Genomic DNA, 18,934 nt, shown 5'->3' with positions numbered 1-18,934 from the left:
GCAACAAAAATTGTATTCATGGAATAGTCACAATTATATAAAAAAACTGTAAAAAAAAGAAAATGAGCCCCACTGTGCGGAAATTATGCTTTCTAAAACTTCACTGAAGTTCCTCCTCCCCAGTATTTCAGAATGCATCTATATTTGGAGTCAGAATCTTTTTTTTTTTTGGTACCAGGGATTGAACTCGGGACCTTGCACTTCCAATGTAGGCCCTGGAGACAGACTCTTTACTGAGGTAATTAAATTAAAATGAGGTGATTAGGGTGGGCCCTAATCCAAAATGACTGGTGTCCTTATAAGAGGAAATCTGGATACAGGGCTGGAGAAAACATAAAAACAGAAGGAGAAGACTGTCATTTGTTTACCAAGGACAAGAGGCCTCACAGGAAAACAAACTGCTGACACCATGGCCTCAAACATTTAATCTCCAGAACTGTGAGGAAATAAATTTCTGTTGTTTAAACCATCAAGTTTGTGGTCGTTGTTATGACATCCCTTACAAACTTATGCAATCTCTGAAAATTATCATAGAAAAACAAAAAAAAGACAGAAGTAAACAGAATATATAAGCAACAAGTTATCTTTCTGTGGTAGTACTAGGTTCCTCCTTTCCATTTTTTAATCTTATATAAATTCAAATATATATTTCATAGAGAAAATGTTACTCATATGACAGGAATATATTTTCCTTATTTGAATATTTAGATTTGTCCACTGACTACCACTTTCTTACCATCAATCACTCATCAAGTCTTTAGCTCTCTTCTTACTCAGCTCGGATTCCACAGTCTCTCATTAAAATCACCAAGGCAAACACTTTTAACTCTCTCACATCTTTTTTTTTGGTCAAACTGGCCTCGTAAAGTCTTAATCCAAACTCTGGTTGAAGCCACTACCAATCGATACTGTGCCTACCCTCAGCAGCTCACTAGCGCTAAAGAAAAAAAAGCTTACTGGTCTCACTTTTAAACTCACAGTTCAATTCTCAAATGTCATTTTATACTGCCCAGAAATCACAGCACATTTCTCCACTGTTTTGCTTTTCCACTTTCCAAAAAATTTTTTTTGCCACTCTTGTCTCTCTCTTTTTTTTTGAGTACCAGGGATTGAATTCAAGACCTTGAGTTTGCCAGGCAGGCACTATGCTGCTGAGCTAAATCCCCAGCCTCCTGCTCCACTGTCTCTTAAAGGAAGACCTTTAATTCATGGTTCAATTAGAAACAGAAATAAGGGCGGCTGAGGATTTATCTCAGTGGTGCTGTGCCTGCCTCGCAAGTGCATGGTCCTGAGTTTGATCCCTGGAACCGCAAAAAAAAAAAAAGAAAGAAAGAGAAATAAGGGTAGGAATATTTCCACTCATTTCACAAAGGTAGAGACTTTATCTTGTTTAGTGGTGTATTGCCACTAAACAAGATTGCCACTAGTGTATAATGTAGCAGGAGCTCAATGTTGGGTGAAAGAATTAATCTGCTCACATATTCTTTCTGACTTCTGTTACTATGGATGAAGTAGCTGATTTTATCAAAAGTTAGCTCTCCATGCTTACTTCAAATCCCATCATCTTTATCCTCTCAAGGGCTTTTCCTCATATTATGAATGTTTGTGTGTATGTATACATTTATTAAGTAAATTGCTTTTCCCCCTCATTCTTTTATCATATAACAAAAGATATAATAACTTTTAACCAGTATTTAACTATTATTACATCATAGTATTTAAATGGCAGGAAATCAGGAGAAGAGTAAATGTCACTCAAGAAATTTACCTCCCCTTCTGGGGAAGTGAAAAGTATGTTTTGGGTTGTATACAGAAAAGGTATATACCTAAGACAGAATTGTGACCTGGCTTCTATCTTCATTTCAAGATCAAATATGGTTGAAGGAGATGCACATGGGTGCCAAGTTGAATACAGGCAGGCTTGAGATGGTTAATTTTACGTATCAACTTGTCTGGGTTAAAGGATACCCAGATAGCTGATAAACATTAGCTGGCTGTGTGCTTTTGGAAAAGACCAACATTTGAATCAGTAAACTAAGTGAAGATCACCTTCATCAATGTGGGTGGGCATCATTCAATTCATTGAGGGCCTAAATAAAACACAGAGGTGGAGGACAAATTTTCTCTTACTTCTTGAGCTGGAACATTCATCTTCTCCTGTCTTTAGACATTAGAGCTCCTGGTTCTTGAGCCTCAGACTCCAGGACTTATACCACTGCCCCCTTCCCTAACCCTTTCACTTTTTTAGGCCTTTGGCCTTGGAGCAGGAGTTGCACCATCAGCTCCCTGGTTCTTAGGCCTTTGGACTCCTCTGAATTACACTATCAGCTTCTGGATAGTATATCACGGAACTTCTCAGGAGGCTCCATAATTTCAAAAGCCTATTTCTATAATAAATTTCCTGTCTGTCTATCTATTCCTATTGTTTCTGTCTCACTGGAAAATTCTGACTAACAGCATCAGAGTGAACATTCTGAAACATAAAAAAGATAATATAATTTCTTTGCTCAAGGACCTCCAGCAGCTTCCCACTAAGTTAAGGACACTTTATAAAATCACACAGGATCTGGCTCTTGCCACTTCTCTGACTTTGTCTGTTGTAACTTTCCCCTTTTCCAATACACTTCAGTGATACAGGCTAGTGTCCCACTCCAAGAGTTTGGCTTCTCTCCTGGTTTGTTTGTTGTTTTTTTTTTTGGTACTGGGGATCAAACTAGGGTCTTTGCGCTTGCATAACAGGCGAAGAAACCACTGAGCTAAATCCCCAGCCCCTATCTCCTGGTTTTGATATCCCCTATCTGGATAGTTTCATTTTATGTTTGTTCCCCTCTAAATCATCAATAAACATTAAAAATTAAACCAGGCTTAAAAGTTACTAACAAACAAATATTAGAGGATCATAATTAAATTTAAAATTTTTCACAAGTGTTTTTATAATTAGAAAGGATGTGTTCTTAAAAATTAAACATAATATACATTCCATTTACATGTAAGTTTTTAATTTTTTGGTACCAGGGATCGAACTCAGGACTTTGTGCTTGCGAGGCAGGCATGGTGCCACTGAGCTAAATCTCTGGCCCTACATGTAAGTTTTTAATACTATATCACTTAAGAGGAGCTGCCAGTACACAGAAAACTGATTCAAGAAAGCCAGCAAGATCATCAATAAAACAATACTCAAAAGTAACACAATTTAGGAAAAAGATACTCTAGTAGAGAAAAACAAAATCTAGATTCAATAGGGAACAAAAGTAAACTAAGTGGAAAGGCATCAAATAAGGTTCCGTTCAAGACAATGAAAAGGAACTTCTCAGAAGAAGTATTTTGAACTCTTGTCATAGGTAGTAGAACCTGGAAAGTAGCACTCTAAAGAAGAAAAGGAGACAACAACTACATTACAAAATGTGTAATTTTTAAATATTGCCATAAATTACTCAATGGCTTAGGTAATCATCCCTTGTATCAACTCTTAAATGAAGAGAATACAGCATGTGACAGTTTCACCTGCAAAAAAGAAACTAGTAACCTATATTTTTTTCAAAGCATTCTATGAATAATGGCCATGTTTCAAAGTATATTATAACATGTACCTACTACTTAATAATCAGTTTTATTCCTTTTACCCAGGCAGTATCTTTCTTCTCTGATAGTTCCTTTCTCAGTTAATGTAACCAGTTAGAAACCAGCAGTTCTCCAACTGATTTGGAGGACAAAGGAGAGCAGAGAATTAAGGAGGATTCCCACTTTGTCCTCCAAATTAGTTATTCAATTTTGTCATTTCTTCTAAAATGACCTGCTCCTCCTTCCCATCTCCTCTGTTCCTATTCTGTGTTTAGGATGCCATTATTACATACCTTAACTAATAAAACAGTTACTTAATACCTCTGTTTAATCTTAACCTTTCCAATTCATGTATCAACATTGTTTTTCTAAAATACAGATTAAATATGTCACTACCCAATTGAAAATACTTCAAGGATCAAGACTAAACTGTATCCAAAACTGTCCAAACACATCAGACTCTCCCATATCTACGGACTTGGCCTACTTCTCTCTTTGGGGGAGTCCTACTTATGCCTCAAGGTCCAGGAAAAATGTCAATTTGTAATAGCTTTCTGGTAACACCTCTTAGCAAAGTACTAGCAAAAAAACAGTTATGTAACAAGAGAAAAGTTATACATGTGAAGAACATTTCAATGCATGCCCTCATCAAAACAGTTGTAATATAGAAAATGATGCCTACAGAAACTACTATGATTAATACAGAATAACTGAACATAGATAATGTAAAACTACAGATAATTTAAAAGTCATTAATATTTAGCTTTATCTTATTTTTCTACTACATACTATTTCAATCATACTTTACCTACACTAATATTAAAAATGAACTGGCTTGGGTCGGGGATTTAGCTCAGTGGTTCCGCCACCTGCCTCACAAGCACAAGGTCCTCAGTTCGATTACCCCCCAAAAAAGAACCGGCTATTGCTTTAATGGGTACAGAGTTTCAGTTTTACAAGATAAATGTTCTAGAGGTAGATGGTGGTGATGGTTGTACAGCAATGTGAATATCATTCTAAACAGAAACACCACTGACCCATACACTTAAAAATTGTTAAAATGGAGGGCTGGTGTTATACCTGAGTGATAAAGTGCTTGTCTTGCATGTGTGAGACCCTGGGTTTGACCACCAGCACTGAAGAAAAACGGAAAACTTTTCCATTGTTAAAGTCAAAAAATTTGTTATGCACATTCTGCTACAATTTAAGCAATTAATTAAAAATCATCTTTCATTCTTGGAATGTCAGGGTGGAGGGAGGCTCAGAGGTTCCTGTATTGATTCCAATGCAGGTTCACCTAACATCTACCATCACCAAATACTGTACCAGGCCATTGCCACGCATTTTCATAGATATTATCTCAGGTTTTAACAATATCTTCCTAAAGATGAGGAATCTAAGACTCAATAAATTTAATAGTGTCACAGAGGAGAAGGAATGGTCAGGCAACAGCAATGAAAGATCTAATAATGACAATCTACAAAAAGAGGCATTTGTAAAAGCATTTTTTGCAAGGAGACTGATGTCAGAGACTTTCTGGCAATGAGAATTATCCTGCAGAGGATGAGTTATTCAGCCTACAAAATGTGCAAGCATAAAGAAAGGCTGGATGACCACTTATCAACAAAGATGTGAAAACTTCTCAAAGCCAAAAGGGATCCCATTGGTTGGAAAGGGAGTTAACTAGTAAACTTCCAAGATCCTGGACTTCCAGCAAGATGGTGGAGTGGTGAGCAGCAGAGAAAGAGCCTCTCCAAGATTTCTTGTCCTGACATTGGAATATAGCTGCATGAGGAAGAGAAGAAGGAGGGAAGTGGGTTCCGGGACCAAGAAAGGATCTGAATAGAGAACTGAAGTCCATGGGGACAGCAAAGAGAGAGACTTCATTGAAGAGGAGGGAGCTGAGAGGGAATACTTTCTCCCAGAGCCCAGACTCATGGTGTGGGAAGGGGGGTGGAACCTGCAGAGGCACCCTGACTACTGGCGACCCCAGAAGCCTTCAGGGAGAAACGCACGAGTGGAATGGAGCAGCAGATACAGCAACTGCAGTGGCTGGTAAGTTATTTGGGTCCAGATATCACCCAGGAGAAGGTGTCTGGCCAGTAGCCATCTTAGAGAGGGGCCAACTGAGCTCAGAACTCAGAACAGTTACGAGCTGGCTCCAGCTAGTGGCTCCTGGTGTCTCGGTGAGCGTGTCAAGTTCAAATTGGCAGGAGGTCAGGGAGAGGAGTTGAAGTTGGCAGACAGCCAAGTTCAAGCCAGCAGAAGGCACATGGACTGTTGAAGGCTCAACAAATCTAGTTTCAGCCTCACAGACAGAAACCAGCTGGAACTTCAGCCTTTCCTCTAATTTTTTCTTCTTGTATTCCTCTATTTCCTCCCCAATCCCTTTTAAATCTTCTCCCCTAAGGGTAAAATTAGACAAGAGAAAAAAATAAAAGAAATACGGATAGAAAAGAAAGAACTTAAATTATCATTATTTGTGGATGACATGATACTCTACATAGAAGACCCCAAAAACTCCACCCAGAGTTTTAGATTTAACAAGCAAAATTAGTAGCATAGCTGGATACAAAGTCAACACTCAAAAAATCGATATCCTTCCTGTACACAAATAACAAACTCACTAAGAGAGAAATTAGGGAAACAATACCTTTCACAGTAGCATTCAAAAAACATGAAATACCTAGGACTCAATCTAATGAAGGAAGTAAAAGACCTCTACATGGAAAACTACAGTACTCTAAAAAATGGAAAATTATCCCTTGCTCTTGGGCAGGAAGAACCAATATAGTGAAAATGGCCATACTTCTAAAATTGTTATACAGATTTAATGCAATCCTAATCAAAATTCCAACAGCATATCTCATAGAATTAGAGAAAATCCTAAAATTCATTTGGAACCAGAAAAGACCTAGAATAGCAAAGGCAGTTCTGGGTAACAAAGGCAAGGCAGAGGGGATTACAATCCCTGACTTGAAATTATACTACAAAGCTACAGTGATAAAAACAGTATAGTACTGGCAAAAAAAACAGATCCAAGGACTAATGGAACAGATTAGAAGATGTAGAAACAACTCCAGACATACTCAACCACATCATCTTTGACAAAGGAGTGAAACACCTCCACCAGAAGAAAGATAGCCTCTTTAATAAATGATGCAGGAAATACTGGCTTTCCACTTGCCAAAGATTAAAACTAGACCCATATCTTTCACCATGTATTAAACTAAAATAAAAATGAATCAAAGATCTAAATATTAAAACAGAAACAGTAAATGTGCTGGAAGACAGAATAGGTAGAACTCTTGAAGGCACTGGTATAGGCAAAGACTATGAACAAAATCCCAATCGTGTAGGAACTATCACAAAGAATCAACAATTGGGATCTCATCCTATTAAAAAGCTGTTAGAGAAACCACCAACAGAGTGAAGAGACAAACCACAATGTGGGAAAAAAATCTTGCCAGCTGATCCTCAGACAAAAGACTACTATCTAGAATATATAAAGAACTCAAAAAAATCAGATTGCCCCAAATATAAAAACCCAATCGAAAAATGGGCATTTGAAATGAACAGAAACTTCTCAGATGAAGCAGAAATAAATAGCAAATATGAAAAAATGTTCAACATCATTGGTCATTCAAGAGATGTCAATTAAAACAACACTGAGATTCCATCTCACTCCAGAAAGAATGGCTACTGTCACAAAATCAACCGATAACAATTGCTGGAGGGGCTGTGGGGAAAAAGGAACCCTTTTCCACTGTTGGTGGGAGTGCAGACTGGTGCAATCACTGTGGAAATCAGTGTGCAGATTCCTCAAAACACTAAAACTTGAGGTTCTATTTGACCTGGCTATTCTCCTTCTTGGTATCTTCTCAAAAGAATTAAAAGCATCATACCACAGCAATATATGGGCACCCATGTTTATAGTGGCACAGTTTGTAATAGCTAAATTTTGGAAACAGCCCAAATGCTCATTAACCAATTAATGGATAAAGAAGATGTGGGTTTTTAAAAATGCACGGGAGTACTACTCTGCCATAAAGAAGCATGAGCTTGAGACATTTACAGCTAAATAGATGCACCTTGAGACCATTCTTGTAAGTGAAATAAATGGGACACACACGTTTGAATACCTCATTGTTTCTATGGTTTGAGAGACTGAAATGGAAATAAGGACTAAAATGTATAATACATATTGAGAAATGGGAAGAAAATGTTCAAATGAGAAGAAGAACAAGGGATAGGGAGAGGGAAAGACAGGAAGGGACAAGGAAAAAATAGAAGAAAAAAATGGAAACAAATCTTTTGCGTATAAGGAAGGGAAGAGGGGTCGAATGGAGGTGGGGAATGGGAAAAAAAGAAGCAAGATTTATCATGTACAGGCACAAATTCCCTATAATGAATGTTATTATTATGTATATCTAAAATGTACCAGTAGATTTTTGGCTCAAAAAAATTTCTAAGATTAAACCTTGGAATTCTGTTTGACTAAGCAGCAAACTATATCATGGGAGCTAAGACAGTAGTAATGTATGCATATCTTTTGTGTATATATTTGTTTAAGCATATGTGTCTATCCTGATTATGAACTATTTATCAGCATGGATTATGTAATAGTCTCCTTTGTCTCTCACATAACTGGGTCAATGAAATGAATGAAGGAAGGAATACAAGAGCATTAGATCACTTCCTATGCCATGTTGTACAATTTGACCTTTAAATTCCATTTCTAACATACTGCTTTCAAAATAACTCTTTAAAGTCTTTATTTCTTTATTGAAATTACAAGCATTCAAGCTTCAAACAAAAATTTACTGACTTATATACATACATTCCAGACCTGTGTTAGGTCATGGGAAGTCAAGAATAACAAGGCATACTGTATTCAGTCTAGAAGGAGAAAGACACATACATAAAGGTGATAAAGTATTATAGGTGTTGCTAAAAGTATGGAGGCCCAGAAGGAAAAAGAGAGAGGAAGAGCCAGTTCTACCTGGGAAGGGGGTAGGAAGACAAGAGTTTAAAAGATGACATTTCAGTTGAGTATTGGAGACTTTGGGATGATGTAACAGAAAGCTATAGCATTAAAAGGGCATAATACAGAGAAAAAAGTGATGAAGTTCTCGTATGTTAGAGCTGCTCAGTCTAATGGTAGCCACTAGCCATAGACTATTGCACATTTGAAACATAGCTAATGTGACTAAAGAAGTGAATATTTAATTCTGCTTAATTTTTATTAATTTAAACTTTAAAAACTGACTAGATTTACTGGGGAAACTTTTAAGTATGTTTGGAACAATACGAGGTCTGTGAATCTACTCTTTCAACTGTAAATTGCTTTTTTTTTTTTTTTGAGACAGGGTCTTGTTAAGTAGTCTAGGCTGGCCTTGAACTTTTTAGTAGCCCAGGCCTCAAATTCATGGTGATCCTCCTGCCTCAGTCTCCTGAATGCTGGGATTACAGGTGTGCACCACCACACCTTACTCTCAACTGTAAATTTTAAAAAATCGAACTATAGATCAAGTATTTCTGATAAAACCTGGTATCTGAATTAAGATGTGCTTTAAGTGTAAAACATGCCAAATTTTAACTGTTTTTTTTGTTTTTTGTTTTTGGTACCGGGGATCAAACTCAGGTCCTCGCGCTTGCGCAGCAGGCGGCGAAACCACTGAGTTAAATCCCCGGCCCTCAACTGTTTTTTTAATTTCAAATTTGAAATGAAATTTTTGAAATGAAGTGAATTTTGAAATTTTCCAAAAATTTTTACTGGTCACTTATCAAAATAATATTTTAGGTAAAGTAAAAAAATATAAATGTATTACTAAATTAATTTTTCCTTTTTACTTTTTCTAATGCAGCTATTATAAAATTTTAAATTATATACTGTATGTGGTTTGCATTGATTTTTATTAGACAGCGCCAGGCTGGACAACTGTAGTTCAGTGTATCTGGGGAATAAGGCACAGGGCGGAGCATGGAAAGAAGTTAAGAAAAGGTCAATATAAGCAGCCATAGTTTTTACTGTAATGGGGCAAGAAGAAGTCAAAGGGAAGAGAGAAGCAGAGATAAGAGACAGGTGAGGGAATATACTAATAAAAAGGCCTATTATATCCTTTTATTTCAAGTGGTTTGGTTGTTTACTTCCCTAGAAGTTAAAAGAATCCTAGCTATTTCAGATACATAGGCAGAAGAACAGCTTGACTTAATCCCAAACTAGAAAAATTATCCCAAATCAGTCAATTCTTAAGTAAGGGACAAAAAAGGGCAAGACATAATAAACTAGAAAGAGCTAAAGACATCATATTGCCGCAATACATGCATACCAATATTTATAGCAGCACAATTCATCAGCTAAATCTTAGAAGCAGTCTAAATGGGCATCAACAGACAAATGGATAAAGAAAATGTGGTATTTATACATAATGGAAAACCTCTCTGCTATTAAGATAAATTCAAGACATTTGCAGGAAAATGGATAAACCCTAAAAACATGTTAAATGAAATAAATTAGACAGATGAGGTTAAATACCTTATAATTTCTCTCATTTGAGTTATCCATAGTACAAATAAAGAGCAAGTTAAAAGACTGATAAAAAGGAAATGGAGATCTTTTGCAAACGGGAAGGGGATCAAGAGACTGAAGGTGGGGGCAGGGGGAAACGGAAGGTGATGTAAAAAGATTTAAGATGTGTCATATACATGTACCAACTACTCACAATAAATGTAAGCATTATATGTCACAAAAATGAACTAAAAAACCTAATAACAATAATAATGAAAATAGGGAAAGGAGAGACTGAGGGAGGGAATTATGAGTGGAGAGTAAGGGTCAAAAAGTACTTCCAAAGAGAAATATAAACACCATGTACTGCAAACACATACTAATAAATAAAATAAAATAACCTAGAAAAATGTGCTTGAATTGCAGAGATTTTCTCCCTAAAGATTTTTGATGGGTTTTTAGTGTTCATAAAATTCAAATTTGATTTAGAATCTAAAGTCCTAAAATTTGTTTCTAAATCCAATTAATACTATAAAAATGGCAAGAATGAGTAACTTCCAGAAATGGTTATAAATTTTAATGACACTTAAGTAAGAAGATATAAAGTGTCTAGCATGGTGACTAACTCAGAGAACAAATGTATTAAATAATAGGTTTGTCTTATTTTCCTTTATTAATACCTCTAATGTGCCAAACTATTAGAGAAATATTTGTAGGTATTTAAAAAGTAAAACTTTAAACTTCCTTTCTAATTTAGAAAATTTATGCTGACAAAAATGACATCATGGCTATAAAGAAAAGAAAAAGGATTATGAGTAGTCTATTAGAAATGAAGAACTCCTTAAACTCAGTCCTTGCTAGGTCTCTTAATCCCTTACTTCTAGGATAGCATAATACTTACCACTAGGCTGCATAGTCAGTGGACTAAAAAACTGGTCAAAGAATTTAGACGTTTGGGCTTTATCCCTGGATCCACCAATACTTTGCTTGGACCTGTGACAAGTCAGTTTTTCTGTATGCCAATCTCTCCATCTGTAAAGTAGAGGAGGGGAGAGGGGAAGGGAATATTATTAACCTGTACCAATACCCTTAAGTATTAATAAACTGTTAAGTATTAACAAACTATAAGAAAAATGGTACATTTCAATATACATTTTTTGTTATTAGAATACCTCAGAGTTGAGTAGTATCTTATAGCAAGTACCACAGGTATAACTTAAGCCTTTATTATTATTTTTTGTTTTGTTTTGTTTGGTTCCAGGGATCGAACTTGGGTCTTTGCGCTTGCAAGGCAGGCGGCAGAACCTCTGAACTAAATCCCCGGCCCAACTTAACCCTTTATATTCATAGAAATATAGATACTCATTAATTTGATCTCATGTAAATACTGAATATTATAATAACTAACCAAGTTAAGCCAGAAAATCCAAAAATACCAAAAAGCCATCAACACAGTGTTGAAACCCTAACCCCCAATGTATTGGGAAACAAGGCTCTTAAGGAGGTAATGTTTAATGAAGTCATAAAGGTAGGGCCCTGATCTGACAGAAGAGACATGAGAGGCTTTCTTTCCCTCAGAGAAAAAGGGACATGTAAAGACACATTGATAAGTGGCCATTTATACCAAGGAAAGAGGCCTTACCAGAAACCAATCCTGCTGGCACCTTGAGCTCTGATGACAGAAATGTTCTATATCCATGTTGCTGAATGGGTAACAGCCACTAGCCATATATAGCTATTCAGTACTTGAAATGTGGCTGGTGGAACAGCTGTGGAGTTGCATTTTTGATTGTTATTTAATTTTTATTAAATGTAAACAGGCACATGTAAGTAGTGACTACTGTATTGGACAGTGCAAATCTACAGAATGTAAAAATTCTGTTATTTTTGGAAATTCTTGAAAGATAGTAAGAGGCAAAAAGCTGACAAGGTTATGGAAGAATTCTCTTGAAATGTGATAAAATAACCACAACTGGCCATCCCTTGAAACAAAGAAAAATCAAAATAATTCTTCATATATTATATTAAGATAGAATTGAGGGCCAGGGATTTAGCTCAGTGGTTTTGCCGCCTGCTGCACAAGCACAAGGTCCCAAGTTCGATCCCCGGTACCAAGAAAAAAAAAGATAGAATTGAGTTGTAAGTTATCACTTGAATATTAATTATTATTAACATTACACAGCTATCATTTTTAAGTGTTACAGTATGCTAAGTATTTCAATGACATAATCTTGTTGAACCTTCACCATATAGCATGGTATTATTACACCATTTTACTAATGAGGAAATACCCAGAAAGGTTGAGTAACTTGCTAAAAGGTTATGGTCAGTAGAAAAGTCAAGATATAAATCTGAACTATACTCCTTACTATACTGGTCTCTGTATCTATGTGGTGCTCCACCCCCCTAAAACTCACAAAAAGAAATCTTAAAAATGCTTCTAACATGAAATAGCTCATCTTGGGGAAAAGTGACTGAGTGTGGATATTCTACTCATTTTACTACAAAAACGAAGCAGTAATACTGTACTTTTAACTTGATCTGGACATTAAGACTAGGCATAATGTGGGATTTAAAAAGGTAAAGCTACATTAAATGTAAGACTCTATAAACTTGTATTAAATATTCATACAGCATGGAAAATAGAAAAGAAATAATGAAGTCTTGCATGACATACAAATAAGGGGTAGGGTAGAAAAAAAAAAGGGAGGGAGGGATGTCTCCTTCTGAAATGAGAACCAGAAAACACACACCAAAAATGCATCAAATGTAATTCTGAATTCTAAGAAAAGACAGAACTCTTTCTGTATTCGATAAACCACAATCTTATTCCAATATGCACAGAGCTCAATATGGAAGAGCTGGAAACAGAACACCTGCTCACAGAAAACAAGCTATAGGGAGGTCAGAGACAGAGAGGGGACTGGTCTGGGATATATCACTGATCAGCCACTCTTTTATTAGCAAGTATTCCTAGTGCCACTCAGCTAATTCTCTGCCTCCAGCTCTCCTTCATTTACTTTTACTTCATTTGGGGATAAATGTGATGAGATGTAATATTCCTTTGGGATTATCTGCCAGAAGAGGGGGGAAGGGAAGCGAACAAGGCAATCTCTTTCTCAAAGAGAGCAATAAATCCTGTCTCTTCCACATAGCAGATGTGAACAAAGAAAATGAAGCAGATTTCCCTTTGGCAGTTGTTCCTCCCCCAACTTGCTTTGTAGCAATTACACACTTCTGTGTGTGCACAGAGAGAGAAGAATCTAAGATAACACCAATATTTCCTTTAACAAGCAACGCAGCTAGCAATGAATGGCTAGTCAAAATGCAGAGAGGCAATAATGTCCTTTGTCTTCCAGGCAGTTCAAAATAGACTTCAACTATGTATGTTTACCCTTTCCAGAGGTTTACATAGGTCTGATCCAGAGCACAGAATAAGCTGTTGCTTTTTAGAATATTTCTGGTTCCCATTCTTCTAGGTTTTCTCTTTTTCTTTTCTTTCTTTCTTTCTTTCTTTCTTTCTTTCTTTCCCTCCCTCCCTCCCTCTCTCTTTCGTTCCTTCTTTCTGGTACTGGGGATCAAACTTGGAATCTTGTGCTTGAGAGGCAGGCGGCAGAACCACTGAGCTAAATTCCCAGCCCTAGGTTTTCTGATATCATGAAATAAGTAATGTTAGATGATCATTATTATCATTATCATTTTAGTTATTATTTGGGGTTTTTTTCTTTTTAATTTTTAGACAGGTTCTCACTACATTACCGAGGCCGGCCTTGAACTTGCAATCTTCCTGCCTCAGCCTCCTGAGTAACTGGGATTACAGGTGAGTGCCACTGCACCTGGCCAAGTTAGTATTTGGAATAAAGGAGGTCAGTCTTAGATGCTCTACTCTCTCCCAGTAAAAACACATTGGAGGTAGTTTTATGTTCAAACGTAGGTCCTATACTCTGACTGAGACACAGCATAAAATCTTAACAAAAGCAACAAGAAAAACACGGGATTAAAAAACTAAGGAGGTTTAATCATGAGAAGAGAAGACTCAAGGGAAACACAAGAGCTGTTTGCAATTACTGGAAGAGGCTTACACAGGAGTGATGAGATATGTTCTACTTGATTAGTATTACCCCAAAGGAGAGACATAAGACTAGTAAGTGGAAGCAATAGGTAGATAGGTTTCAGTCCATTACTTAACAAGAACTTTCTGGCAGTCAAAAGTATACAAAAGTGGTAAGCTCTCTGTGAAGGAAAAGTAAGAGTTTGCCATCATCGAAAGTATGGAAGCAGAGGTAAAATAACCTCTTGGTGAAGATATTAAATCATTAGGAAGAAAAGGAAGGCTGGATTGGGTAACTTTTGAAATCCTTTGTAAATATGAGGTTCCAAATCTGAGCCTGGGTTTCACTGCTACAAACACCATACAACTTCAGGTTCTGCAGCAGGGATAATTTGTGTACATATATAGGTGATCTGTGATTTACAATGGTTCAAATTAAGATTTTTCAACTTTACAATGGTATAAAAGTTTTACCATTCTGTTTTTTACTTTTAGTATTCAATAAATTACATTCAGCACTTATAAAATAGGCTTTTTATTAGAAGATGCTGTCTAACTTTAGGCTAATATATATATATGTAATCTGAGCACATTTAAGGTAGACTAGGTTATGCTATGATGTTTGGTAGGTTAGATGTATTTAAATGCATTTTCAACTTATAGTTGGTTTACTGGGATGTAACCCCATCATAAATCAAGGATCATCTCTTTGGGTGTATGTGCATATGATGTGTATACAAATATACAATACCAATGTTCTTTCTGAAGGGTTAGAGAAGTATGATATGGGGGCAGAAAAGCAGCAGCAACACTACCAGCGGCAGCCGCAATGGCAGTGTAAATAGCAGCAGTAACAGCAACATCTTTGTTTTCTGCTTCTTCATCTATCACTCCCTGGCACTGTGGTGGGTAGTTACATATCTTATCTCAGTTTCCTTTAAAGTTTTATCATATTCTGAGTCTATGGTTCAGTAGCAGCAGGGCCCACCTCAATTATTTTCTTAATATTTGCCATAATATAATTTGGCAGATAGTATTTTTTTGAAATAATGAACAATATAGTTTATAAGATATAGTCCTAAAAACTTAAATGTAAATAGAATTTTTATAAAAATGAAGTATATTGGGGCCGGGGATTTAGCTCAGTGGTTTCGCTGCCTGCTGTGCAAGTGCAAGGACCTGAGTTCGATCCCTGGTACCAAAAAAAAAAAAAAAAAAAAGAAGTATATTTTGAGTATACAAGATAGTAAGTTAAAAGGGATCATTATAAAAATAAGTTCAATGTTTACTACAAAGTAATCTATTCTATAGCGCTGGATTTTATATATTGAATTTTCTCTTATATTATTTTGTCCTCCACTTAAGTCAACCAGGTTGAAGTCACACTGAAGTCTCTTCCTTTGTATTTGGTAATCAGTCTGCTGGTATAAATACAAAGCATTAAGTTTGAAGGAATGTTAAAAGTCTGATTGATGTAACACTTGCCTAGCAGCCTAGCATCTAAGAGGCCCTGGGTTTGATCCCCAGTACCCCCCACAAAAGTTTAATTAGAGTTAAGAACTTTAGTTTAATGCTTCCTCCTTCCTATCTACAATCCCACCAATTTTAGCTGATGCTTTAATTTTTCTTGTAACATTCCTAAAACATCTTTGCATATATTTCCTGTGATAAAGATCCCATACCTTCCCAGGAAGTTCTTTCCATTTCTGACAGTGGATCTTGGATTTAGAGGAATGGGTCTCAATTTTTTTCTTTCTTGATAAACCTAAGATGACTCAGCACATTTTCACTACTAACAGTAACATCATATACTGTACAACTAAACTTTTAATAGAGGCTACTATGGTTTAAACCTAAAATGTTCCACAAAAGTCTGTGTTCAGAAGCAGGGCTTTTGGAAGGTGGTTGGATCATGAGGGTGCTAGACTCATAGGTGGATTCATCACTGATGAATTCAGTAGTTGAAAATGTGCTGCTAGGAAGCAGGTACTGGTTAGGGGTGGGTGGCATGACTTGGAAGGATGTGTTCTTGTCACCAGTTCCTCTTCTTACTTTTAGCTTCCTGGTCATAATGTGATTTTTACTATAACACATTTGCTATACAATGTGTTCTGGGAAAGCAGGATGGAATAATCAGCTTTGCCTAGAGAGCCAGGGAAAGCTTAGTAGAGTTGAAGGTGAGCTACAATTGTGAGAAGACAAAAGAATACAGTACTAAGGTATTAAGACATGGAAACTGACAATGCATTTGGAGAAGAGTTAGCCATGCATTTATGGATGAAAGGGATATAGTAAGCTATGGAGATGAATAACAGGAATTGAGAGAGATAAAACTAGAAAAGTAGGTAGGAGTCAATTCATGAAAAACCTTGTTTACCTTACAGAAAATGGTATGAGTCAATTCATGAAAAACCTTGTTTACCTTACAGAAAATGGTATATTGTATTATATATGGTGGACTCCGGTATCATCCCAAAGGTTATGTTAGGTATTTAATGTCAAGATCTGATTTACTGATATTTTAAATCCATAAAAGGATTTTAATTTTTTTTCATAAATTTTTACATACATTTTTCCAATGTCCATGTATTTTGCATACTTACACGTCTACTAAATTCTGTTACACATCATAAACTTGTGATATAGTGAGAATGGTAAAATTTAGAGGCAAAAAGATTTGGGACTAAGCTTTGTAACTCAATTAGTTACAATATTTTGAAAGTCTCTTAACTCATCATTTCCATAGAAGAGGATAAACACAGTACTACTTCACAAGATCACTGTGAAGGCCATATGAGATAATTATGTAGAGAGTACTTTGTAAACTATAAAGTGCTATGGAAATGACATAAAAGTGCAGGACAAGTTGGCAAAAAAGGGTGAGATTTTTTTACTCACTGTTTTTTTTGTGTGTGTGACACATACATTCATACACAGAATAACTATTTCTACTATGTAAAAAGTACAGGTTCTGACCTTTTCAAGGATCTTGTTTTTGCATACTACCACCAGTTATACCAAATAAGAAATTGTTCTTCCTTAGGAGGATGGAGAAATCTAGAAGGAAAAGACAGAAAAAATAGAAATGTGAACTACTGCAGACCAAAAGAGATATGTAGTAAAGTTAAGTTTTGACCCTCAGGTAAAGTCATCAGGTTGGATACCCACATAAAACTTTCCGAGAGCAGTAATTCGGTTAGTTTCTAGTTTCTGGGATTCTTCTCTTGGTTTTGTGGGTTCTGAACCCTGATTTTGTTTTTTTTTATTCTTAAGTTCTTTTATTGGTACATTTAAGGTATACAATATGTTTATATTTGTCATTGGGTGCTTGTACCTATACATGATGTATCTTGGTTATTTTTTGTCCATTTCCTGTGGACCCTTCACCCCCTCCACCCTTCCCATATTTACATAGCTTTCATTTCCTCTTTTTTTTTCTTTTCTCGTAATTTTTCCTTTCCCTTCCCCTCCCATCACCCCTACCCCTTTGGACTTTTCTTCCTATTTCAAATTATCAATTATTCATTTTAATGATTTTAACCCTTATTTACACTTTCAGTTTCTCATACTAGAGAAACTATTTGGTGTTTACACATGTGTCCTATTTCACTTAAGAGGATGGCCTCAATATGCATCCATTTAGCTATAAATGACTCTAGTTTCTCATTCTTTATGGCTGAGTAGTACTCCATTTTATAAAAAAAACACATCTTCTTCATCCAGTTTCCAGTTGATGGGCACTTGGGCTGTTTCTAACCTTTAGCTACTACAAACTGTGCTGCTATGAACATGGGTGCACATATATCACTGTGGTATGATTCTTTTCTTTTGGGAATATACCCAGCAGGGGAATAGCTGGGTCAAATGGGACTTCTAGTCCTAGTTCTTTGAGGTATCTCCATACTGATTTCCACAGTGGTTACACCAGCCTGCACTCAGCAATGGAGAAGGGTTCCTTTCTCCCCACACCTCCGCCAGCATTTGTTATTGGTTGATTTCTTGATAGCAGCCATTCTTTCTGGGGTGTGGTGGAATCTCAATGTTGTTTTCATCTACATCTCTCAAATGACCAGTGATGTTGAACATTTTTTCATGTTTATTTGCTGCTTTTACTTCTTGTTCTGAGAAATGTCTGTTCATCATTTCAGATGCCCATTTTTGAACTGGGTCTTTGAATTTGGGGAGTCTGATTTTTTTCAGTTCTTTATATATTCTAGATAGTAGTCCTTTGTCTGAGGTACAGCTGCTAAAATTTTTTTCCCATATTGTAGGTTGTCTCTTAGCTCTGATGGTGGTTTCTTTTGCAGTGCAGAAGCTTTTTAGTAAGATGAGATCCCAGTTGTTGATTCTTTGTGCTAGCTCCCATGCTACTGAGGTTTTGTTCATAAAGACTTTTCCTATGCCAATGTCTTCAAGAGTTCTACTTAACTTATCTTTCAGCAAGTTTAGTGTTTCTGTTTTAATATTTAGATCTTTAATCCACTTCAATCTTAGTGCATGGTGATGGGTATGGGTCTAGTTTTAATCTTTGGCAGGCTGAAATCCAGTTTTTCCAACACCATTTATTAAATAGGCTATCTTTTCTCCAATGATGGTGGTTGGCTCCTTTGTCAAAGGTGAGATGGCTGAGTATGTCTGGAGTTGTTTCTGAATCTTCTAATCTATTCCACTGATCCTCAGGTCTATTCTTTTGCCAGTACCATGCTGTTTTTTATCATAGTAGCTTTGTAGTATAGTTTTAAGTTGGGGATTGTAATACCCCCTGCCATGTCTCTGTTGCCTAGAATTGCTTTTGCTATTCTAGATCTCTT

General features: G+C 36.3%; 1 protein-coding gene across 7 annotated transcripts in view; it reads right to left on the bottom strand.

The window, feature by feature from the left end:
* The window catches only part of Scmh1 (Scm polycomb group protein homolog 1), a 182,605-nt gene that overhangs the window by 116,544 nt on the left and 47,127 nt on the right, over window positions 1-18,934 (bottom strand). For 6 of the 7 annotated variants that reach the window (XM_087214971.1, XM_021249867.2, XM_087214974.1 and 3 more), the window contains exons 2-3: window positions 17,100-17,180; window positions 10,974-11,104 (exon numbers count right to left, since the gene is read on the bottom strand). Coding sequence is in view for 4 of the 7 variants with exons in the window: in XM_087214974.1 (XP_087071100.1) it covers window positions 10,974-10,986 (13 nt within the window). In the remaining 3 variants the exon portion in view is untranslated. The remainder of the gene's footprint in view (window positions 1-10,973; window positions 11,105-17,099; window positions 17,181-18,934) is intronic. The other variant, XM_087214972.1, reaches the window with a different exon arrangement.

This window comes from Heterocephalus glaber, unplaced genomic scaffold (genome assembly GCF_053883595.1).
Source record: "Heterocephalus glaber isolate CG9 unplaced genomic scaffold, H.glaber_assembly_v1.0 deba00001452, whole genome shotgun sequence".
Taxonomy (NCBI): Eukaryota; Metazoa; Chordata; class Mammalia; order Rodentia; family Bathyergidae; genus Heterocephalus; species Heterocephalus glaber.
Note: the sequence above shows the minus strand (reverse complement) of the source record. Positions and strands in the feature narration are given on the sequence as shown.